At 45.7% G+C, this 24,286-nt stretch overlaps 2 protein-coding genes across 10 annotated transcripts in view; one reads left to right on the top strand and one right to left on the bottom strand.

Annotated features, from left to right (window-relative positions):
- The first annotated feature begins 164 nt into the window (after nucleotides 1–164).
- znf526 (zinc finger protein 526) lies at nucleotides 165–7,676 on the top strand. 4 transcript variants are annotated; one of them, XM_068323631.1, is made up of 8 exons: nucleotides 165–309; nucleotides 1,774–2,106; nucleotides 2,359–2,528; nucleotides 2,736–2,831; nucleotides 2,933–3,711; nucleotides 3,810–3,945; nucleotides 4,029–5,633; nucleotides 7,517–7,676. In XM_068323631.1, the coding sequence occupies exons 1-8, from the start codon at nucleotides 297–299 to the stop codon at nucleotides 7,673–7,675; spliced, it is 3,291 nt and encodes a 1,096-aa protein (XP_068179732.1). In that variant the 5' UTR covers nucleotides 165–296; the 3' UTR covers nucleotide 7,676. The 4 variants fall into 4 exon arrangements, with proteins under 4 accessions (XP_068179732.1, XP_068179733.1, XP_068179734.1 ...); XM_068323632.1 differs by having other exon boundaries at nucleotides 165–465; XM_068323633.1 differs by having other exon boundaries at nucleotides 165–587.
- Nucleotides 7,677–8,003: 327 nt separating this feature from the next.
- The window catches only part of cicb (capicua transcriptional repressor b), a 34,887-nt gene continuing 18,604 nt past the window's right edge, over nucleotides 8,004–24,286 (bottom strand). The window contains exons 1-21 of one of the 6 annotated variants that reach the window (XM_068323628.1): nucleotides 22,319–22,582; nucleotides 20,613–20,682; nucleotides 19,748–19,897; nucleotides 19,425–19,602; nucleotides 18,476–18,587; nucleotides 18,188–18,370; nucleotides 17,971–18,103; nucleotides 17,714–17,892; nucleotides 17,064–17,202; nucleotides 15,855–16,000; nucleotides 14,741–15,746; nucleotides 14,489–14,628; nucleotides 14,199–14,359; nucleotides 12,958–13,148; nucleotides 11,673–12,143; nucleotides 11,234–11,592; nucleotides 11,001–11,158; nucleotides 10,753–10,913; nucleotides 10,521–10,655; nucleotides 10,210–10,341; nucleotides 8,004–10,124 (exon numbers count right to left, since the gene is read on the bottom strand). In XM_068323628.1, the coding sequence (XP_068179729.1) occupies nucleotides 9,841–10,124; nucleotides 10,210–10,341; nucleotides 10,521–10,655; nucleotides 10,753–10,913; nucleotides 11,001–11,158; nucleotides 11,234–11,592; nucleotides 11,673–12,143; nucleotides 12,958–13,148; nucleotides 14,199–14,359; nucleotides 14,489–14,628; nucleotides 14,741–15,746; nucleotides 15,855–16,000; nucleotides 17,064–17,202; nucleotides 17,714–17,892; nucleotides 17,971–18,103; nucleotides 18,188–18,370; nucleotides 18,476–18,587; nucleotides 19,425–19,602; nucleotides 19,748–19,897; nucleotides 20,613–20,664 (4,470 nt within the window). In that variant the 5' untranslated portion in view covers nucleotides 20,665–20,682; nucleotides 22,319–22,582 and the 3' untranslated portion in view covers nucleotides 8,004–9,840. Of the gene's footprint in view, nucleotides 10,125–10,209; nucleotides 10,342–10,520; nucleotides 10,656–10,752; nucleotides 10,914–11,000; nucleotides 11,159–11,233; nucleotides 11,593–11,672; nucleotides 12,144–12,957; nucleotides 13,149–14,198; nucleotides 14,360–14,488; nucleotides 14,629–14,740; nucleotides 15,747–15,854; nucleotides 16,001–17,063; nucleotides 17,203–17,713; nucleotides 17,893–17,970; nucleotides 18,104–18,187; nucleotides 18,371–18,475; nucleotides 18,588–19,424; nucleotides 19,603–19,747; nucleotides 19,898–20,612; nucleotides 22,583–24,286 lie in introns of those variants that run through there. The other 5 variants (XM_068323627.1, XM_068323624.1, XM_068323625.1 and 2 more) reach the window with 5 other exon arrangements.

Genomic DNA, 24,286 nt, shown 5'->3' with positions numbered 1-24,286 from the left:
AAATTACAAATATGTGGGGGGGGGAAAAAATACTATCCACGGAAACTACAATACCCGACAAACAAGCGTAGATTATGAGTGACAACTCGTTTGTCCAATCAGAAATGAGAATTTGTTCAAGCTACCGCATTGGGCGGGGTTTAATATCACAAGAATGGAAGCTATCGGCGGGCAAACGCCACATTACACGCTATGCGATCTAATTTTCAACTGACACTTTTCATTTTTACTATTTATGTGCCACAGATGGTGCCCGGGCACTAAGAAATCCTACAGGATTGTGGGAACTTGGAGGAATGACTACACGAGGTATGATCCAACGAGAGTAAATGAGAGACAGCTAAGGAGAAAGAAGGGCCCGCTGTCATAGCTGGAAAGCTTCGGGGAAAAGTGGGTAGCGCCGCCTGACGGACCGCCCGACGAACCGGGGAGACGCTTTCAGGAAACCGCGGTGCCGTGAAACAGGTCTGCAGTGTCGAAGGGAGCGCCGCCAACAGCTCTCCATATGCCATCACACACTATAAACAAAGATGAATCACATTTGTGTGGGAATGTGGGACATCACGTTTGAAGCGCTAATGATCACGGTTCGTGTTGCTAGCATCAGAGGCCTAGGCTGGAGGTCGTAATGTCTGTTCACCGCACTGTTTTTTTTGGGGTGTGTGTGAAAAGTGCTCGGTCTGAATGGGTTGATGAGTTTTTATGTACGAGTGTGAGAGAAACACTAAAAAAATTATAAATCATTTCATTTCTCCTATAAAACTGCTCATTTGTATACTTTTGGGGATTTAAAAAGAGACCACGCTTTTGTGAATGTTTCTCATGAGCCATTCATTCACATTTTATTTTACTCTGCAACAACAACAACAACAACAACAAAAAAAAGAGAAATATTGAAAATAACAAACAAAATGAAAGATCTATATATTCATCAGGTGCTACAACTCTACAGTATATTACAGATTTGATCATTAGTGGGTGTTGACTGCAATATCATTATGCTTTTCTGTCTGGTGAGGGACTCTTCTGCATTCAGGACTAATCAAATGGTCACCCTGCCACGATCAGTCATTTTAATACCTCAGACATTAGATGTCCCTTACGAGGACAGTGCTTAAACTCGGGAGTGTCCACATTGCACCATTCCATAGTTGCTAGACATTGGCATTTCTTCATCATAGCATTAGTGAAAGGAAGTTGGGTCAGAAATCCGACATGACTCAGGTCATTTTTTCTTGTCTCAGACCTTTTTATGGGTGCCAGTGGTTCTGCTGTATTGATGGTTGGTTGGAAAGTGTTTCAGAGGTGCAGCAGATGAATCTGTCTGTCCTGATTCAAGGTTGTTAAACGTGATCTTGCATGGCACAGGCCGTCTGTCACATTCCTCTGCATGTCTGGGAGACTGCCCCACTTCCAGCACGAACAAAATGATACCAATCATTTTGTTCTAGCTCCAGTCTTTTTGTACCTGTGGGCTAGTTTAACAAGCGAATGCTCATTTGGGTGGAGTTGTAACTGTTCTTCCATAAATCATGTAAGATTACTCACAAAAATCAGGAAAGGATAAACAGATTTATTTATTGGGTAATGTAGAACTTTACCTACCTGTAGATGTGACAGTTCTAAAATGGACACAAGGGTTTGTCAGTTGAGTGCAGTTTTTATTGCCATTCATTGTATAATCATATACATCAGTGTTAAGTGCCGTTTTTTTGGATGACACTTTTGTCACTGCCAAAAAGTCACAAATTTCCATGCATGATATACTTGCAGCCTGTGTAAGACAACACACACTCAGTACCAGCATGGCCGAGCAGCAGGAAGAGGCAGGTGGTGTGTACGTGGAGCACCAGTTCATGTGCAGTGAGTGTCATCAGCTCTTCAACACCCTGGAGGATGTGCTGATCCACCAGCAGATCCACACTGGCCACGATGGAGAAGAAGGCGAGGTCGGGGAGGCCATGGGCATTCTGGATGTACCAGAGATGGGACAAACCCAGCAGTACCAGTGTCTGGAGTGTGGGACTCTCCTTGTGAACCCAGAGGAGCTGCTACAGCACCAGGAGATGCACATGAGAGAGGTTGGAATGGAGGTGGAACAGCAAGGTTAGAGACTTAGAGGATATGCAGATTATCCACACGACATTTTTTTTACTGGTAAATTAATATCTCTTTATAAAGACACAGATTTATCAAATATGTCAAATGAATGGAAGCAAACCTCTTGATCAAGCTGTATGTGTTTTGGACTCTTCAATTAATTTTAGAGCAATTGGTCTCCCTGCAATTTTTGTTTTTATTTCCATAGCCATTCATCCTAATGTGACTAACAAACAACACCAACTGTGTGCTCCCCAGAGCTGTGTGAGGTTATGGAGACAGAGGAAGCAGGGTCTGACACCCCGGTATCTGGGCCGGTGCAGTACCAGTGTCTCGACTGTCTGGCTCTGTTTGACTCACCTGAGACCTGGCTGGAACACCGGCGGACCCACAGCAGGAGCAGCACCCACAGTAACACAGAGACCATGGTAAACATGTACATTAGTATTTTAGTTTCGATTTTTTTCCCCTAGTGTGCCAAAGCAGAGTTCTTGTGTAGAAATAGTTATGGAATTTCTGAACTGTTATCAGTTTTATTTTTAATTTGAAGAACAGCAATCAAGTGTCTCTTAATTTCTGTCACACGGCATTAACTGAGAGTTGAACAACTCGTGATTTCTCATCTTTTGTAATAGGAGTATGTGCTGCAGCCTGATGGCACTGTCACTCCTTTGAGCAGCATGCAGAACTATGTGCTGAGTGAGCAGCAGGCCAGAGACATCTTGGCACAGGTATTTTGGATTATACACACTTTACGGGTAAATGGACGTGACGTCTGAATGAATAATTTTGAAGAGATTGCCCTCTTAATGTTTCTGTATTTATGCACCAGGTACTTGCCCAGCAACAGCAGCCACAACAGAAAAAATATCAGTCCATTTCCAAACTGGCTTCACCCTCTCGTTCCGCCCTGCTGCCTCCAGTGACACCAACCCCTGGCTCTGCCACCATGCACCTACAGATTCTCACTGCTCAAGCTCTGGCAGACAACCCCAGCACTCCCGGTCACCACCGGTCCAAACTAACCCCCTTACTGCCAGGAGTCAGCAGAGGCTCTTTGACAAAGCTGGGGGTCCTGGAGAATGGTGTCCAGAGATTAGAGCTCAGATTGGCTCCCAGTGTCCGGGTTGACACCCAGCATCAGCAACCGGCAGAGGTGGTGGTCATCCACCCTTACGAGTGCTCAGAATGCTCCCTTCTTTTTCAGACCCCAGAGGACTTCCTCCAACATCAGGGGGAGCACTTCCTTGGTCAGGACAAAGAGAGCGGAGAGCTGGGGGTTATGAGTGGCTTTGAGGACATGAGAGGGAGGGAAGAGACCGCAGAGAAAATGGAGAATATACGGATCAGAGTAGCAGAGAAAAAGGTAGCATTCTGTGCCAAGCCCCAGAAGTGTGAGCTCTGCAACCGCACGTTTACCTCCATCAACCGGCTGGCTGCTCACAGACGTGTGCACGAGCAGGGCACGCATGAATGTCCGGAGTGTGGCAGGGTTTTCAAGAAGGCAGGATCGCTGCAGACGCACATGCGCACACACTCAGGAGTGGCCAGGTACTTGTGTGTGGACTGTGGTATCGGTTTCACCACTGAGATGACTCTCATCATGCACAGGTAAAAGTCTTTGGAGACACCACATCAGCCGAGATCATGGTGAGAAGCGACAATGACTTTCTGATTCTGTTTTATTCTTTCCTCCTGTTCATTTGCAGGAAGTCCCACACTGCAGATCCTCTTCACAAGTGTCAATTCTGCAACAAAACCTTCACCAACATGACCAAATATCTCTACCACCGCAGGACCCACCTCAACCGTGATTCGTTTGACACACCCGTTCCTGTTTCCATGGTAGTAAAACTTGCGTATCCTTCTTCCATCTGCATCCACAGTGTGATCTACCATTTTTGACACGTGTCTCTTTTCTTGTTTAGGTGTCGGCACCAAAAAGAGGATCTCTGTCTGCACTTGCCATCTTACAGAGGGCAAGAGATAAGAAGAATGACTACGTTGACGAGGCACAAATTAATCTCATGGCCCCTCTGACAGAGGATGAGATGGAAAGAATGGAAGAAGATTCAATCCAATGTTCCCAAATCGCCGTGGAAGGAGGTGAACTGGAAAAGCCGGCTGAAGACGACAAACTGAATGCGTCTGACCCCTCTGAAGAAAACGTACAGAACTCCAAGCAGTTGGAGGAAGCCATCGATTCTAGCTTAGCTACGGACCCAACTCCTCCGGGTGACACTGGTGTTGGAGTCACATCTGTCTCCACTGGTCCAGCTGTGTCCGCTGAGTCGTCTGAAAAAGGGTCCATTTCTTGTCGTTCTTGCCCCAAGACGTTCACCTCCCAACTGCAGCTGGCTCACCATCGACGGAAGTCTCACGCCTCTGAGCGCAGCTTTTTGTGTGGTATCTGTGGCAAGTCTTTCAAGAAGCATGTCCTTGTGCGCAACCACATTCGCACTCACACTGGCGAGAGACCCTACCAGTGTTCCGACTGCGGCAAGACATTCTCATCTCTAGCCAATCTGATGAGGCACAATCTCATCCACTCCGGCGTGCGGCCATATCGTTGTGAGGTTTGCCACCGGTCCTTCTCGCAGTCCTCCAACCTTCGACAGCATAGTCTGCTTCACACCAGCACCGCGGTTCTGTGCTGCCCAGACTGCCCGGCAACTTTTCGCTGGCCTACCAAGTTAGCGGCGCATCGCTACACCCAACATAAAGGAGCTCCAGCTCCTTTCCCGTGTCCTCACTGTGCAGCTGGCTTCCTGACCAGGAGGCAACGAGACAACCATTGCCTTGAGCAGCACTCCACCTCGGTGCAGGCTGGCGCAGGACCTGAGGTCAGCAAAGAAGAGCTGGGCAAAGATCTCGCTTCAGAGCCCTCCACCTCAATCACAGTGAAGGAGGAGCCAGAGGAATCAACAAGTCTGCGGGCCAGTCTAGACTGCAAAATTTGCGGCAAAAAGCTAAATTCTCCTGCCAATCTGCGACTCCACAAACTGAGCCACATTGCCTTAGGTCCCGGGCGACCACGGTGCGTCTCAGGGAAGCGATCCAAAGCCCACCAGTGTCCCGTTTGCGGCAAATTGTTTGTGTCTTCCTCAGGAGTGGCGCTCCACCAACGAGTTCACACCGGCGAGCGTCCCTTTCCTTGCCAAGTGTGTGGGAAACGCTTCCGTCAGAGCACACACTTGCGAGAGCATCTCCGCACACACTCGGGTGAAAGGCCATTTCACTGTGAAGTGTGTGGAAAGGGTTTCATCCAGAGCATGCACCTGGCCGAACATCGTCGAACACACACTGGCGAGCGGCCTCACGTGTGTCCGCAGTGCGGCAAAGCCTTTAAGACCTTCTCCAATCTGAGGAACCACAAAAAGACCCACACCAGGCAGCAGAGACTGGATGAAGAGGCCAATGCCAAAGCTGCGGTGGAGAGCAGCTCTGGTGTGGCAGTGGTGGAGGCGTCAGCTGTGGAGCTCGCTAACAGACAGACTCAGCTCATCCAGATTCAAGCCTCAGATCTGCAGCAGGTCAGAGTGTCTGAGTCCAGTCATCCCAAAAAGCTGCCATTAAATAGACCTGCATGAATAAGAATTAAAGCAGGTTGCCATAGGGACTGTGTTTTGTTATATATATTTAATTAATGTAGTTACACAGAGTGTTGAGGATCTCTCCTCCCATCTGGCCCCTTGAAAAAAGTTCCTTTTTTATAAAAGAGCAATCAGGCAACTACAGTATTTTCTACACCATAAGGTGCACAGGATTATAAGACGCGCCATTAATGAATTGTTTATTTTATAATTTATATAATATAAAAGGCACACCGGATTATAAAGCGCATATAAAAAAAATTGAAATAGATTTAAAAAACTAGTGGCTGTAGCTGCGCTATCCGTCCACTAGCTAGAGCATTCATGACTGAGTACCTTTTATCAACTGTGAAAGACCCCTATTATTTCAATGAAGCCATTCTGAGCCTCATCAAGGAAACCTGATCACTTGATCACTTTGCCATCTTAGAAAGAAGTCAACACGCATGGGTTTTTTCCTTAGCTGCTGAGATTTACTGATAAAAGTACTGTAGCACAAAATTATCTAAAAACATAAGTCCGTTTTGATTTTATTTCTATCGCTCTCAGTGACGTGTGGTGAGGTTCACGGAGGTAAGAGCCAGACAAAGTGGCGTATTTGCCACTCTGGCAAAATACCCCATATTAAAAAACCTGACATTAAAAACTGGTTAAATTCATTACGAGTGGACCACTCAGTTGGAACAGGGCGGATTATTTCCTGATCTGATGTCCGAATCGGATGTTTAAACTCCGACGTTCGTCTTCGTTTATTAATTAAATATTGTTTCAGTCGATTCGAAAAGGCTGGAATTCAGCTTTGAGGGTCTTTCATTCACCTTTATGCCAGTTTCTCCGTGTGTTTCCACAGACTAATGGAATGGACCGTCACTAGATTCCAGAACTGACACTCGACATTAGCATTTTTTACACCAATTAAGTTTAAAGTGGGTTATTTCCAGCGCCACAGTGGTTAGGAAATACTGAGATCAGTCAGTCAAACTTTATTAATAGAATTGTTGAAAATTCCCTACGTTTTGCTACGGAATCATAACCAGACACCGGTGGTCTCCACGGTCTGCTCTGCCGCCAGACAGAAGGTCAGTTCGAGCGGCACTTCGGTGACGCCCCTTGACTACCATTGTTAGGGGGCGTAGACCCGAGTGCCTTGTGAGGGTGCCCCTGGCGGTGTAGTGCGGCATGACTGCCGACTTTTGTCCAGCGATCATGCTTTTAACCAATATTAATGTAAATATTAATCCATATATAAGGCGCATTTAACTATAAGGTGTGTTTATGGGAAAATTATAGGCTTTTAGGTGCGCCTTATGGTGCGGAAAATACTGTATATCACATCATTACATCAAACAAACCACAGGATAGCACCACTAAGTTGTGTGATTTTAAACAGTGACCCAGTAGAGGTGTGACTTCTTACACAGCAGCATATACTTGTGGTGTGAGGTCTCACGTATCTGTTGACTCGTTTGAATAACAGTATAAAAACCATTTTTATATATCTGCTCAGGGAGTAAAGCTCTCGCAGACTTTGCAGTCTTCCCCAAATTTGAAAGCATTTAACTTTTTGATTTTCTTCGTCTTAGTTTTTAAGTGATTGGTTGTGGGTTCCACATCCTCATCTTCTTTTTCCCCCTTTAGATTCATAATGACCTCAGGTTTGACGCATTTAATGGCAGGGATAAAAATATGTAGTGAACAGAGAGGTGTATGAGAAAGTTATGGTAATCTAGATTTCAATGTCACCAATGTCGCTCACTAATTCAGACTTTTGTGTGTAGCCTCTTTGCTGTGAACTTATTCTGAGTTCTGCTTCGTCCCTGTAGGCACAGGGAACGCCTACGATCATGTGTAATGAATTTGGGGAGACCATAGCCATCATTTCAACCAATGAGGGAGAAGAATTGCCTCTGGAGCAGGCCTTGGAGATTTATCACAAAGCTTTGGAGAACAGCCTCTCTGTGGACGGACTGCAGCTCCTCTGAATTCTCCACTCAGAGTTGAAAGAAAATAGAATTTGTTCTGCTGTCATCAAATGAATGAGTTAAACACTCATTTTTATTTGATCATTCAATGGGATTTGATGTATTTTTTCCACCGGTTAAATGTTTCTTTGTGCTGTTGAAGGTATTCTGTTATAATAGAAGATGAAATCAATAAATGGTTTTTCAAGGTGACTGACATTCATTACCCAATCTCACTCTCAGCCATACAGTAGGTAAACCATAGGTAAAAAAGATCCTCCATGTTAAGATGCTTTGTTTCTGCTCAAAGAAACCCAATTTCCCAACGTCAGCAATAAGATGCTTTTCATTGAACACCTATTTTTATTTGGATACTGAAAGATGCATATACAAACTTAAGTTACTCATAAAAATTCCTCTTGTATACTGGAACAGCAAAACAAAGAGTATAACACAAAACATTAATAGCTATATTTATTTAGTTTCAATGTCATGTGTTTTACCTTAATGAGTGCCTTAAAAGACCATTTATGTTCAATGACAGATTGTTCCTTATCAATAACACGAGTCTGTTAGACTCTACAGTAATTATTTACAACACAACCAAGTCTTGCACAAAGACACAACCAATATTGTATCCTATCAGCTCTTTTTGATTCAGTCCTACTCACTTCCCCTGGTTTTTCCCTCCGTCCGTCTAAAAAAAAAAGGAGGTCTGTAGAGAGCAATAAAGTGACAAAGGGAGGAAGGAGGAAAGGAAAGAGGTGGAGGAAGGAGATGTACAAGCATGGAGGTCATAGAATAAAACTTGAACAGGGAGTCACAGCTGCTTACAGGGCCGTCAAAAAACTTATTACTGTTGAAAGGATAAAACATCCAAGTGGGGTTTGTTATCTTTGAAATGAATGATAAAAGTAACGGCACAGCAGGTCCTTGCTGATGAGAGTCAAGGGAAGACTAAAATGGAGGAATATATATATATATATATATATATAAAAATCAAAAGCTGGTAGAAATGACGGACAATAGGACCAGGATTCACTGCAATGATATGAGTAATAATAACCATAAAAACAGTACAACAACAAACTGAATATGACAATGTTAAATAGAAATCAAATCATTTTTAAAAAAAAGTTAATAAAACTGCTTGGCAATAGAAGAGATTGAAGGCTCATGAGCCAGACCTCTACTACTGACAGCCAGGATGTGCCCGCTGACTCTGACCCACCTCCTTCCTTCATGGCTAGTGAATGAGAGGCACAGGAATGCTGAGTTCCTTTCTTCTGCTATGAACAAGAGTCAGTCGAAAGAAGCAGTCATTGGGCAGTCCGGTGATAGCAGGAATGATGGCACTGCCAAAAGTCCACTTCAGTTTCAGTCAATTTTTTTTCTTTTTTCAAATCATCCCTGGGAGATCTCCCCTGAAGATCTCTGTGTGAGCGATATGATTGAGACGACGATCGTGTCGGATCCCCTGTAATGAGTCCTCTTGTGAAATCAAATGGTTTCTGGCTGCTGAGGGCCCAGCCCCCTACGGTCAGCAGAAACACCACGCAAGCTTTGAACAGTAAGTCTACTTACAGCTTGTTCCTCAAGCAGATACTCCCTGCTTTTACGAGTCTTACCCTATTAAAAAGAAATTATCAAAACACACAACATCCTTTGTTTTAAAACCGCTGACTTTTTATCATTTCAGAATGCGTTTAGTTGGTCTCTCTGTTAAAAAGGAGAACCCTTTTTTCTTCAAGGCGAAATGAGTGCAGATGCACTCAATGGTCCTTCTTCACTGGCATCCATAGGATTTTTCTACAAGATGATTTAATGCAGTGCTAATTCAAGTGTGGGAATCGAGAGTTTGCAGGATTTTATGTGTGTGTGTGTGTGTGTGTGTGTATGCTGTGGTAGTGCTATGCGGTAGTTTTGTGCCACTGGTCTTTCACAAGTCCTCTTTTTGGTACAAGGGTCACACATTACAAAAAATTAAATAAAAAATAAAAAAAGGAAAATGTTGCTGACAAAGATCTCTCACAGGTTGGCTGCCCAGGAAAGATATAAATCAGGATCTGACCAGAGGAGAGTTTAAAGAATAGATTTAAAAAAGAAAATGTTTGAATGTGTGTAGGGACTAGAGAGGTGCGACATCAATAGTCACCAGTTATTCAATCTGTGTTTGTCAGCATCCCTCATCTAGCAGAGTCTTGTGAATCTCGGGGATCCTCTGGGATCGCCTCGGCTCCTTGCTCTTCTTCTTCATCCTGCAGCTCCCCTCTGGCGGAGTAATCTCCAGCTTGGGAGCAAGAAGGTCCGGGGAGAGAGCCGGTCGAGTCAGGGTTGCCCAAACCGAAGGCGTCGGAGGGGGTCGCCGTTTGCATGATCTTCTGACGGACTTCACGGATCTTCAGCTGCAGACACACCTTGGTGGGAAATATATCGGAGTATCTCGTCTGGAAGGCTGCTGTGGCCTGAGCTGGAGAAACCATTCAGAAAGACAAGCCCACTGAGTGTCTGCAGGTGATGTGTGATGTTTGCATCCTGAGTGTTTGTCTTATTACCTGATGGAAAGAAGCCCTGTTCCTGGAACAGCTGCATGACCAGCGCTCGTCTCTGGTCCAACGTTCTTCGTAGGGAAGAGTATGGGACCTTATCGAACTCCAGTTCAGTCAGGATGTCTTCTCCGTCTGTGGCTGGGAGCAGGAAACGCAGACAGAGGGGCGAGTTACAAACAACAGTATTTCAATTGTTAACTCAGAGGAGTCAATCATCAAATTTCACTGGCTTTTACAGCCAATAGAAACAAAACAAAAACAGCAGCTTGGTTTGAGTGAGGGTCTATTTTTAGATTCGGGTTATTTCTGTGTGTCACCTGCTCGATCGAAGGTGAAGATGTCTCCTTCACACTTGGCAGCGCTTTTGGGGGTGTTGGGCTCCGAGCTGCAGCTCGAGCGCCGCCGACTTTTTCTCTTTGGAGAGACTTGATCGTCAGTGGCCGAATCTAAATCTATAAACGCAGCAGAGGAAACAAACTCAACACCTGCAACACGGCATGAGAGTTTCAGGAATTCAAACCAGAGTACGGCATGAAGTGTGCGTGAGACCTGTAGAGTTCTTCCGTTTACGCCGGTAGCTGCCCAGAATGGCCCGAGGTGACGTGGCCAGACTCTGTAGGGTGGGTGAGGGCAGGACCTCCTCAGGCCGAAACTCCGGCAGCTCCGCGAAACGCTCCTCAAAGTACACCTCCGACAGCACCCTGCCGGACCAACAGGTGCACACAATGAGGAGTATATACACACCGCCCATCCATGACTCCTGCAGCGCTACACAACACTCAGAGCCATTAACTCACTTGTCCACGGAGTCAAAAGTCTTCTTCAGCGGCGGCGGGCGGGCCTTGACTTTTTTGGGCGCAGGGCCATCTTTGTCGGCCTGTGGGGGTGGAAGGGTGGGTTCTGAGGCCGATGGAGCCGGGAGGGGGGAGGACGGGAGAGACTCCTTCCATCCAGCCTGCAGACGAAGTTCAGTTAAAGCCTCGCCTTCGTTATGTGAGCTCTGACGGGCGGCACGCGACGTTCGTCTCACCTCTTTTGTGCTTTCCCTGCTGCGTGTGTCGGAGGAGTCCCCTGCGCCGGGGCCCTCCTGGGGCCTCTCGGAGGACGGCGGCTCCTCGGCAGGATGCGACGATGACGGAGAATCAGGATCGAAGGAGAAATTACTGGGAGCGGCAGCGTCTCTCTCCCTCTCGTTTTCGCGCTCCATCTCCCTCTCCCGTTCACGCTCCTTCTCTCTCTCGCGCTCCCTCTCTCTGTCCTTCTCCCTTTCTCTCTCTTTTCCTCGTCCGCCTCCGTCATAGTTGCCCACGGGGATGTTTGCCACGGTTGCCTTCACTTTCTGAGGAGTCCTGACCGGAAGTTGGGTTAGTTTGGGCATACCTGTGCTGGCTGTAAAACATTTAACGCATCAGTAAATCAATGCTCTGCATATTATAAACTTGTAGACAAGGTGTTACAAAAACAGGTACCGGGGGTTTGGATCTGGAGCGGAGGACTGCAGGGCCTGATGGACGCCGATGAGCCACTGGGAGGCGCCACAGAGCTGCTGCCGCTGGAAGTCTGCGCTTGCCTCTCCGACGGCCTGTCCGAATGCATCAGCAGCTCCATCTGCCTCTCAGACAGTCTGTCCGCCTGTCGATCTGCCGGTCTGTCCGCAGGCAAGTGCTTGTCCACCTGTCTGTCCACATGGAGCTGCGGGTGTGGGTGTGTGACGGTGGTGGAGGACGCCGTGTGCTTAGACAGGATGTGGGGAGAAGCGCTGGAGGGGGTGGATACGGAGTAAACCACACTGGGGGGTACAGCTGTCATGGAGACCACCCCTGTTGCCATAGTGACACTAGTTGAAGCAGGGTAGATGGCAGTGACGATCTGGCTGCCTGAGGCGGGGGCTGATGTGGAGGGCGAGGGAGACGGAGTCGGGGCGATGAGGGGCGGCTGACCTGGATCGAGGAAACAGAAGAGGAAGACATTTTTTTTCCCATTCTTTTCATGTTCTGTAACGCCTGCAGTGACGACAGCGAACATTTCTATGAGAATAAACATGGACGTTGCTTCTCTTATGCTGGTTAATTTCACAAATGTGTAAAATTATTCATATTCACATACAATTTGTTTCCCTTTATTCCTTTACATTATTAAATTTTTTTGAAGTTTTTAATGCAAAACTACCAGTCAAAAAGGCTCCAGGTGTCGACTGTTTGTTTTCAGTGACATGGATTATTTTATTTAAGTCATTCATCTATAAACTTACACACGATTCACCAGAACACCTGGTGCGCACACACAATAACTGTAGGAGTGTTCAGTCCTGAGCTCACAATGAACACACTGGTGTGAAGTGCACTCAAGCTAGAGTTTATGCATACCTAATATGGCGTGCTTTTGATGGACAATATTCACCCACAATGCAATGCACAAAGTAAATGAAATCCCTCTTGAAACTGGAAGGAATTATAGATCAGCTAGTGTTGGAAACAGATTACGGAAAACAAAAACTGTTTGGTAAAAAAAATTCTGACATCTATTTCCAATAATTGTGTGTTCATATTTATTGTGATAAAATTACCCTTGTGTTCATATTAACATTTACAGAACATTAAGGAAAAGACATTTAATGCATTATGAAATGAAAAATTCAACATTTTCATCTGGATGGCTGCAATTTGTCCATCAGGCGTTTTCTTGCAGCTCATTTCATGCCTCTTTTAATAACACAGGCAGGAACCGGTGAATTCAACTCCCCACACCACTGACCTGCAATCAGTGGCTGAACCAGCGCCTGTCCAGGTGGGGCGATAGCCGTGAACCCCAGTGTGGCAAGAGAGGATGGAACGTATGCAGATCCAGCCACTGGAAGGCCTTGCTGGGAGGTGGAAGAGCCTGTTGTCGTGGAGACAAGAGGCAGAGTGGATGGAACCCCAGGAGTGGATTGTACATAGGTGATCCTGGACAGGGGGGACAGAAGCGTAACGTGATTAGGAGAAAAGTATGGGATCTAAAAACATGCAGGTAAAAGAAGATGACACATTAAGAAAAAAGGTGTTTAGTAACAATGTGGAATCACAAAAAGGAACTGAGATTAGGTTAGTGAAAAACAGGAGGACAAAAAAAGTCGTGCAGTGAGGGTCAGTAGGTGAAAGTACATAAGAGCAAGAAGCACTGGATGACTAGTGGTGTGTGTGTGTATGTGTGTGAGGATTTAAGAGGTAGTGTGGGGGTGGCAGAGGCAACCTGGGCCACCAGCAGCATGACTAACACAACTAGAATAGAGCTGCACGGCTACAGCTGCGCCCCCGCTGGAATTTGAGGTTTTTGTATTGTCTGTCTGTGACTTCAAAAAAGTACCGGACGTTTGCGCCTAAAGAAACAATAAAGATTGATTAGTTCTGGAATAATTTGTCAAATCTTACATAATTTAATGGAGCTGGAGCGACTTAAATCAATAAACTACAGGGACGAGATTACACTTGTCAAACTGTCATAAGAAAGACGTTCAGGTTACTTTTTCCCACAGATGCTCGTCCAAATGGGTTGAGTAAAAAAAAAGGCTGAAGGGATATTGTGTTTGGTGAACAGATGTTTTCTACTTTTAGGGAGATTCCAAATCACTGAGTCCCAGGAGAGCCGCTTGTCTCCCATTTAATAGCTGAAGAAGTGGTTTGTGCCAAAGTCCATACTGGTGCTTCATGCTGGTCCATCTTTTCAAATGTCATTTTTGCTTAATCTTTATTCTGGAGCATGAACAAGGTAAAAAAAAAAAAAAAATCTGAAGCAAGTCAGAAGGCGATGAGTTAAAACTCAAATTACACTAAAAAGAAGTTCATGTCTGACAGAAGCTTTTTCTCTTTGTCTTGTTTCACTTGGATGTAATCACAGAAAATAATTTCACAGTCAGTTTAGGAGATAACTGCTGTAGCTGTGAACTTATTTGTCACTTCATCACATTTACCAGGAATTTGACATTTAAATCCTTTTTTTTCCCGTGTATGTCCCACCTGGTCGGTGCAGGTGGCAGTAACACAGCCTGGGAGGGGGCCGATCCTGGAGCCACCACCGCTGCCGTGGCCACCGTGACAGGGAAGGGACTGGCAGGATGGACCGCGCCCCCCTGGGGCAGCTGGGACTGGACCACCGGCATGGGGGCGATCTGGATGATCTGGAGAAGGGAGTAGATCGGAAACCGTAAAGACAAGAGCGAATATTAACGTATGTGTGAGCAGTGGAGGAGGAGGAAAGACACAAAACTAATCATCATGTCTCCGTCTCCACTGAAACGCTTAATGACCTTGCTCCCAGCCTGAGCGCCATTCTGGACAGGAAGAGGAGGAGCCACGATGGGAAACTGCTGGGCAGGAGCTGATGCTGTCCGTACTGTTGCCATGGGAACAAGCATTTTCCCTTGGAGCACAGGGGATTGTGTTTGCACTTAATAGAAGGAACAGAATGGAGGAGAATTGTTAAGAATCGCGGCGCCACAAAACCTCTGTGATTCTGCTTTTTTTGCTGAGCATCATGGGGGCTCGTCTAAAATCCTCACCTCTGCTTCCCTGACCTACGACCCCCACCGCTTGGCTGGACGTGTATCCTGTCAGTGAACCCGTGCCGTGCTGCTTCCCGTTGGCCACGGATATGTGCGTGGGGGGCGTCGTGGGCAGGTTGAAGATGCTGGTGGGCTGGCTGAGCGGCTGAGGAGGACTCTTGGGGTGGGTGTTGGCGGGGAGGGTAGGCAGGATGTACTGAAGTTGTGTGATGGCCTTACCCCCAGGAGGAGCCAGTGAGGGGGCTGGAAGGAACTGGGGCTGGAGCAGTGGGAGGGGCACGGGCCCGTTGGTTTGACTGTGTGCTGCTGACACAGCAGAGGAAGGAAGCACTTGCTGCTGGGGGTGCTGAGGATGTGGGGAGGGGGTGATAAGCTGTACGGTAGGTTGAGCAGGCAGAGCTCCCCCTAACACTAAATTGGTGACGACCCCACCCGGGCCTGGACCTACAGGATGGGGTGATGATGAGGAGTAGTGCCCGCCCCCTGCGGTTACGCTTCCTGAGGCCGAGCCGATCTGTAACGGCTGCTGCTGGGGCGTCATGGACTTCCTGTCTGGGGGGTGCGGGCTGGATGACGTGCCCCCCTCTTTGGGTTTACTGGCGATTGGCAGCGGCGTGCTGATAACGGGACGCATCACATTGGTCACCACCGTGGAGGCGGCCCGAACAGCACCGACGCCAAGGAGGGGGTTCCCCCCCTGGGAACCCACCGATGAGGACGAAGGCCTTCCGGCTGGAGAGGTGGTGATGACCGACTGGCCAGAGGAGTGGACCAGAGAAGTGCTTTGCATTCCTCCTCCTGCTGCCTCCCCCCCGAATGCGTCCTTACTGTCTCCTTCTCCCCTTTCCTTCCTTCGGTGATCTAAAAACCCTCCCCCGCCTGATCTCCCCTCGTCGTACCGCTTACTGGTGGGGTAAGAGGACAGGGAGACGCTCCTGCCATGAGGAGTGTGTGGTGTGGATGATGATAATGCAGACGAGCAGATGACCGGAGCAAAGACTCTCTGAAAACAGAGATGATTATTTCAGTAAAACACAAAATGAAACAATTCTAGAACGACACTCTGCATGAGATCCATTTAAAAACTCAAAAATATTGGTTTTTCACTCGCCTTGCGTTCATTTTCGTCTCCTGAGCCGTTCTCGCTGTCGCTGTCAGTCACCCGCTCCTTACACTTGAGATCTATGGAGCTGCTGGGATAAGGGTCCTCTGTGGAGAAGAAGGAAGAGGAGCTACAGCTACACTCCACACTCCTCTCTATGTATAATTCAATGAAATCAGGGTGTGTTTCTCTGACTCAGCGCTCGCCACCATCCCATCTTTAACCTCTTCCGCTGTGGTGCAGACACGAACGTCTGCTTGTCGCTTATATAATAACTCATTTCAAAGGTTTGTTTCCTTCATTCTGTATAACATAAATAGCCATTTTTTATATAGAGGATTACAAATTTTGTCCTTTTTCCCCCAACAAAAAAAATGGGTGTAGCAGAAGAGGTTAAAATAAAAAGACAGGACAGGGGTCAAAAATTGATCACATTAAACCATCACAACATGACCTCAACATTACAACATTAGTCCAGCATTACTCTAGCATGTAGGATTATTACAATAATAATAAACTACGTTAGCTGTACAACATGCTAACACTGAGTTCAGCAGGTTTCTTTCAAGTCGGTTCTTATTTTCAAACGTGTTTGATCCCTTCTGGCCACATCTTTGAGCTCCAGATGTAATTCAGCTGCAGCCCCTCTTTGGCCTTTTAAATAATCACAGCTGAATATCCAGGTCAGAGCAGAGACAGCACAATGCACCCTCATCCATGAAAATGCATCCTCAAAACTCGTATCTTAGGATGCAATTTTCTCTGATAGAAACGCAGCTATTCTACTACTGAAAAGAAGACACTTTGTTGTTTAACAGGAGACGGTATAATCTAGAAATACAAGGTGTAGTAGCCTGCAGTTCTCCTTCGACACCTAATACACTGCTGCACACTCCATAGACGACACTGGTGTAAGAAGAAACCAGATTTAGCATTCAGGGTTTGTGGTCAAGTGTTGAGAAACGTATTGCTTCTATGTTCAACACTGATAGGACTTTCTTTTTCAAAAGAAGGTAAAAAAAAAATGGAGGAAATAAATAATACACAAAAAACTCCCAGAAAATTCTTCCATGACAAGCCGACACAAAGGCATCACTGCTGGCATTAATCATACCTCATGACAGATTATTGTTTTGTACTAATTAAAATTTGCTCAACTACTCTAGAATCTCTAATCAAACGTTCAATTTCACAAGTTTGGCTGGGCTGATTTCTCACCAATGACATCATCGTCTCCCTCCTCCTCACAGATGACCATGCGCTCCTCATCGCTGGTCATGTCCTCACTCACCCCCCGCTGGGACTGTGACAGAGGTGGGGCGTGACTCGAAAACTGGCTGCCACCATCCACACACATCTGCAACGCAGAACAAGTTTGAATGGTTCTGATTTTTGCATTTGGGTGTTTCACATTTGCATTTAGAAAGCAGACGAGTGAAAATGGGGTGAAAATTTGGGACAGTGAGTCATGGAGGGGTTGAGACTATAAATCATTTTACATTTAACAGAAACAGGACACTTTGTTGAAGTCAGTGTTATTTTTGTGACGGCTTGCAACAAGTACAGTAAATGTAAGGGTAAAACAATGGTTTCACAACATCAGTATTGTTTTATCAGGAAGTAACAAATCAAACTCTTGGTTTTATCCAATGTCAGTTATAACACATCCAAATTCATGACATCAAAACACCTGTTTGTCGCTATTTGTTGACAGATGTGCGACAATCATGTGCGACATACGTTTACAAGACACCTAACACTATTCGTGTCTCCTGCGGTGATAATGGTGGTCAGATTATTGTCAAAACAGTCAAATTGTGTGTTACACAGTCAGTCTTGCAGGCCTGCAAGCTGTCGTAGTCTATTACCTGTGCCAGTTCTGCCAGGGCTTGTGTATTACCCCTGTCCCCACGCTCCAGGCTGTGCATGGCGCTTTGAGAGAAGGCACGGGGACGGGTGAGCTGCCCCACATGACCGTCGCCTGCACCTCTTTCAGAAATACCCACAATACCTGGACCGACCCCCTTCAGCTCCACAGAATGTGGCTCTATAGGGGAGTGAAAATGGGACCGTTAACAGACTATAAAGTGTGTGTTGTATATTGCATCAGTTGAGTGAAACCAACCTGTGGTCTCTGACATGCTCCTCTCTCTGATGTCTTTGCCCCCGGGTACTCCACGGCCTTCAGAGCTGGACTTCTTTCTGTCCTTGTTGCACCATTTCCAATCCGGGTGGGCCTTAAAGTGTGCCTCTTTAACCTGGGAACAGGAAATGCAATCAGAAGGAGTGGATAAAAGTGCTTTGTATATCACAAAGTTGTGTGTTAGGGCTTTATTTTGTACCTGAAAGGCCAAATCATGGTACTTCTGTTTCTCCTTGGGTCCCAGCGCGTACCACCACTCCCCAAGAATCTTGCTGACCGTCCTGTTATCCTGGTTCGGGTGCCGCTGGTGCACCAACGCTCGATGACGCTTACTGAAAATCATGAACGCGTTCATCGGCCGTCTAATGTGATCCTTCTCCCTCTGAGAGTGTGTGCAAAACAGAAATAACAGGCAGAGATATTCGATTAAATATCTCACTAAAAGGAACATTGAGGATTGTGATGGCAGGGGAAAAAAAAAATCTACCTTTCCAGGGCTGCTCTTATCTGCATCTTTGGGTAACGCGCTGAGGGACTGTGTGCGTCTCTTTACTGGAGATGTGGCGTGGGGCTGCTCTGGTACGACTCCTGGGAGGAAGCTGAGAGGAGACAGAAGACAGGGCTCTATTTGGAAGTTTTATTACATACCGGTATTTCCCCTGGGGATGATATACGTATACAGGCTCATGCTTAAGCACTGCTCTCGCATTCCATCTTTAATATTTAAAAAATTCATTTTGCTCTCCATAACTGGTTTATTTATCTTAGTGCTGCAAGTTTATCAGATCTAGAATAGGATGGCAGCAGTATACTGGTTTGATGCTTTATTATGTTATAAAATTTAAAACTTATGTTTATAAAATTTGACAATATTTTATAAAATAAGACATTTAATTTTAGACAAAAACCTTTCATTCCTTCAACGGCTTTCGAAGAACTTAATCACAACCAAACAACCTTTGATATTTAATAACAACACTATTACTACTGTAAGAAGTGACACTGATTTTTCAAGATAGTTATCATGAAATGAAGGTCTCATATTGTTGCATTCCTAATGTAGACACAGAGCACAAGCTTTTTATCTCCCAGAAGATGTATCAGCAGTTTTAGCTGATAGATCATCCATTTCAATAGCTGACAGCGCGGCCACTGTCTGTCAAATCATGATCGAGCCCGCAGATAGAATGCTTTTGTTCCTATCAGCTTTTGTTCTGGCACTGAACTCTTCTGCCCAAATTAGCACAAGGATACAGAAAATATCACATCCATTTACTGTAAATCTGGGTACACGGTACCACACACACACACACACATCTGAACACTGACTCAGTCGATTTAAAGCAATCAGACACCGATGAGGGTACATTTACCGCGTCTAGTTGAACCTCACAGCTTTACGTGTAAATTAGTCTTTAATTAATCGGTCGACTTACGGGTCATCCACGTCACTCTCCGTCTCGCTGTCAGGCCTCTCCCTCTCTCCTTCTCCCTTCTCCTTCTCTGGAAGTGGCTCGTCAGATGATGAGGGGGGAGGCTGGGAGAGGGGACCCCTCTCTGTGGTGGGAGGTGCCTCTGGAGGCTCTTGTGACGGCGCTGCCACCCCCTGACATTCTGATAAAGAGCATCACGGAGAAACTTGTTCAAAACAAAGTTAACAATCTGGGATACTCAAAATTATTTAAAAATATAGGGGAACTTATATTTGATGGTCATTTCTGTAGCATTTTCTATCTAGACATAAACAGTCATTCATTACCTGACTTCAGACTGGCTGCTTGGGGGTGGTTGATGGGGTGTGGACCCTCTCCTGCTTGAGAAGAAGCATCTGATTGGGTCGGTGCCAGGAAAGGGACCAATGAATGCCAGGGGAAGACTGGAACCGACCGGGGCTCCACATTGGTCCACACTGCAGAGGAAAACAGTCCTGTTTATCGCAAACAGCCAACACCATCTGATGTCCACAACTCCCTTTGATTCAAAACAAGCAGGAACCTCAGCGCAAGTCCCTCAACAGTCATGCATTCCTACTGCAATCACACACTCTATTAATGTGTTGCAATTAGTTTGCAATCTTGCCATGCATCTTTTTCTGTATTTATGATTTACATAGATACACATGTATACATTTTAAAAATGGATAAAGAAGATCCCATACCTCTGACAATGGTTCCTTTGGATGAACACCACTACTGGCTTTCATTTTTTAATCAAACAAGGGACGGGATATTATCTCGGACATTTGAGATAATCAAACCAAATCAAAGGTTTGAAAACTATAGAGAATATCAGTGATGTTACAACGGACCACCTTGAGCCACTTAACTGGTTAAATCAGTCAAACAACAACAGATGTACAAAAGGACTCTCTGTTCTCAATAACAGGCTGGATTGAGAACAGAAGCTGGTACAATCTGAAGCTCCATGAATCCAAAAGGCATTGCGTAAATCATATAATATTCATTTAAAATACTAACAGTGACTAATAAGGATGAAACAAAAGCTTTAGAGAGCATGTTATCAACATTAGAATCACATAAACTATGAGGAAATACTGTTGTTTACAGGTATGAGAAAAAATGATTTACTTAATATAATCAATAAGGTAAATAACATGGACTAACCAAACATGCTTAATCCTTGGCGGAGATACTGAGGATTCTCTGATGAGAACATGGTTGAACGAAATCTTTGCTGTTTCACCCAAAAAAAAAAGAATTATGAACTTCCTTTTTTTAAAAAGTCTATTTTATAACACAAAATAAAAGAAATCCAGGCAAGGAAACGTATTTAATCCACAATATCGAGCCGATGATGCCGGTGAGCTCACAGGCGACAAGTGATGCTGTTTGTCCGTTCCATCCCCACAAATTGCAGTCATCATTTACCGTAAGTATTGCATCATCACTGGGTTTAAAAAAAAGAAGAAGTGGCGTACGGAATTGAAATGTAAATAAAAAAAGAAAAATGACCATCAAGTAGAGTCCATCTATTTTTTATCGCTGGACGCAGCAATCTAAGAACGAACACGGAACATTCAAACATGAATGGACAAAATGTACGAGAAACAATCGCAATAAAACACACAAATTAAGTTAAATCTGCCAAAATACAAACACACATAAGATCCACTGAGACAATGATTGTAATAGAAAGTAACGATCCTCCTCCCTTTGGTCTAATTACCCCCGATGCCCCCTCTCCCTGTTTGTTTACATTGCTACAGCTGCTCGGTCATTAATGGGTTAACAAGGCCTCGAGGACATCCACGGCCTCAATTAAAACACCCGCCCGAAACATGCGCTGCCTTCCGGGAACATGTCAGAGCTCGCTCTCCGTACAGCAGCGAATAGAGGGGGGGGGGGGGGCTCGGTAGCTATGAAGAAGCACATCCAGCTCAAACAGCTAAACGTCTGTAATGGGCCACCGTATCGATTAGGCTAAACAGCACCGCAACAAGCAAATGTGGGCCATCAAAGCTAAGGTGATTCGTCTACTTGGAACTTGGGAGCGTGACGCGACAATCTTAATATGGTGTGCTGTAAAAATTCGACCACAATTTTTTTTTTGGAAACATTTAAAAATTCGTATAATAAACCACATATAAGCTATTGGAGCTGCTTGATGCAACAACCGAAGCTTGGCGTGCACCAGTCCGACTGTAGACCGACCTCTCGGGAACGCCCCTGGTCGTGCACCCGCCGCACAGACAGAGGCGAAAGAAGCACAATTGTTTTCATGTCTCAGCTACAAAAGGCGTATTCACACGTACTGGCGGCCGAAAATGATCCAACGAGGACTGTGCAAATACACAAAACACTCCACTGTTTGCCCTGTTACCTGCCCCCAGGACTGCTCTGTGCACCTGTCATAAGTTGACAGCTAACACGTGCCATGATCCAAAATCACGCATCGTGGGGTGATGCTAGGGACCCGCTGGAGCTCGTCCGTGTTGGCTACGCACAGACAGATGTCGCGGAGTGTAAATCTGGTGCATTCATCCATCACCCAGTGCTAACCAAACACTGTTTACTACAGGGTAGCTAAGCAGTATCTCAAACCAGCAGCTCCTTTTTCTACCTGGCCACAGAGCTGATGCTAGCTAGCGACTGCTGGGTTCCGTACACCGCAAAAAAAAAGAAAAGAAAAAAAAAAGGCGACCACGGTGTGGACTCCTGGCTCCTGTCGGCAAGCAGAAATGGGATGAATCGCAGTTGGAGTTGTGCTGTTCTTCCTCCCCCCCCCCTCCTTCTCCTCCTCCTCCTCCTCACGGCGGCAAACCGAGTTGAATACCCGGAATTGTAGACCCACACCCGCTTGGGTCCCTTACAAGAACTGAAGCGGTACGCTCGGTCCGAGCCGTCGGTGAGGTCTGCAGCAGGTTGGCTAGCGTTAACCAGTTCGTGCGAACGACATCGGCGCGCACATCGTCCGGTTCGGCTCCAACTTGGTGTTACAACCGCTGGCTTAGTCCACGAAAGTCCTCGTACCGCATCTTCACAGCTCCCGGCCCGAGTTTAAACCCTTATTTTTGTTTCGTTGTCTCTTGAAAACCTTGGCCCTTCCTTTCTCTTTCCCTCCCTCTTCCTCTTGTTGTAAACTAGGCTGCTTGGCCCCCACCCCCTCCCCTCCACTATTGCCCCTCCCTTTCTCGTCCTGTCAACCTCGCCCAGCCTTGTCCCGCCTTCGTCAGGCGAATCACAAGCTTCTATTGGTCAAGACAGACAGCCGTCATACACCCGTCACAAAACATGATTGGTCAATGTGTGCGCTGGAATGCCAGTCATATGCAAATTTAACCCGGCTTTACGACCAGTGGCTCTTGTTGCCAAAATAATAGAATTAGATTTTGATTAAAATTACAAATCATATACAGCGTTACGTAGCTTCATTGTATCCACACAAAACACCACCTCATATTCAATTAACCTCTCAGAAATTTATATTTTTCTGGGGTTTTTTTTTTTTTTACAATAAGCCCATCCCAGGTTTATGTCATTGGTACAGGATTCGTAGTAAACATTGAGTGATGTTCAAAACCGCGAATAAAAAGCCGACATTTATATACCAGTCAACCAATGACTTAACACAAGTTAGACAATGTCTTTTTTTTTTTTTAAACAAATTCTCTACTAAAGCTCTCCTGAAGACAATCCGCTGAAGGAAGGCGCTGGTGAGCCGTTCACTGTTTGAGCTGAACGCAGCCTTTGGTTTTCTTATGCAATCAGGAAGGGGGGTGGGGGGTGTTGATGAAGGCACTTGGTTCAGGATGACAATGCACAGCCACACACACATTAATCATATATGAGTAAGCATGGTTATTCTGCATGCGTCATGTAAATTTCCCAAAACTCGGAAGTGGAAACATACACACCAGCAGAAAGCCAATTATCTAGTAGTTCTTATTTATGAGACAGAATAGAAAACCCTTCCCTAGTAATGCTGCACTATTGTTGTAGGAACACTTCTAACAGTTTAAGGGGAGTGATGTAATTTTCCACCATGAAATCCTCCAACATTTTCCATCTGTCCATCATGTAGTAAATGTGCCTCCCCTGGACATAAATTTAAACAATCTGGTGCAACCTTCACATGAACAGGGAGGAAGACAGATAGTAGGAGAGGACTGGAAACAGGGGGTGGTTAGAAAGAGAGGGAAATGGGTGGAATGAGTAAGAGTGGAGAGAACCAGAGGGTAAAAATAGATTGAGAGTCATTTTCAGCAGGAGAGGCAGTCAGGGAGGGATGGAGGAGGGAGTGGGTGGATAGAGAGAAAACAAATTCTGCAAACAGAACTATTACATGGACAGCATGGGGGGGGGGGCAGAGATGGGAGACAAAGGGAGGAAGCCATTTAAGATACATGGATTTTAAACTTAAGAGATACAGAAAGACTTCTTTGATATTATATAGTTTGCTGCCATAATGATTGAGTCAAAAGGTCAGGCTCAGTTCACTTCACCAATCCAAATTACAAATACAACACCAGGAGGGACTTCAATACTTGCCCCCGAGAGAGACTAGATTTGTGAACTGCATGAGCTTTTGAGTCAATCCAGCAAACTCAGCATGTAAACCACAAGGAGTTGGACAGCTTGGCTGTGTAAGTGAAAGGACAAGAGGTGAGAGAGCCTGGAGATGAGGGATTACTGTGGCTCTCAGTGGGTACAACCCTGGGTAAATACTGGAGACTTTTGATAATGACCTACATTTCAACAGTTATTCAGCGTCGTGTATTTTGTATATATTTAAATTCTGACTTGATAAGCAACAAAATACTACAAATGTTTGTTTTTTT

Source organism: Antennarius striatus, chromosome 9, assembly GCF_040054535.1.
Source record: "Antennarius striatus isolate MH-2024 chromosome 9, ASM4005453v1, whole genome shotgun sequence".
Taxonomy (NCBI): Eukaryota; Metazoa; Chordata; class Actinopteri; order Lophiiformes; family Antennariidae; genus Antennarius; species Antennarius striatus.
Note: the sequence above shows the minus strand (reverse complement) of the source record. Positions and strands in the feature narration are given on the sequence as shown.

Coding starts and splice junctions, on each gene's coding strand:
- znf526 (XM_068323630.1), top strand. CDS start 1,755: ATGCATGATATACTTGCAGCCTGTGTAAGACAACACACACTCAGTACC. Junction 2,107..2,358: donor AATGGAGGTGGAACAGCAAG/GTTAGAGACTTA, acceptor TGTGCTCCCCAG/AGCTGTGTGAGGTTATGGAG. Junction 2,832..2,932: donor CCAGAGACATCTTGGCACAG/GTATTTTGGATT, acceptor TTTATGCACCAG/GTACTTGCCCAGCAACAGCA.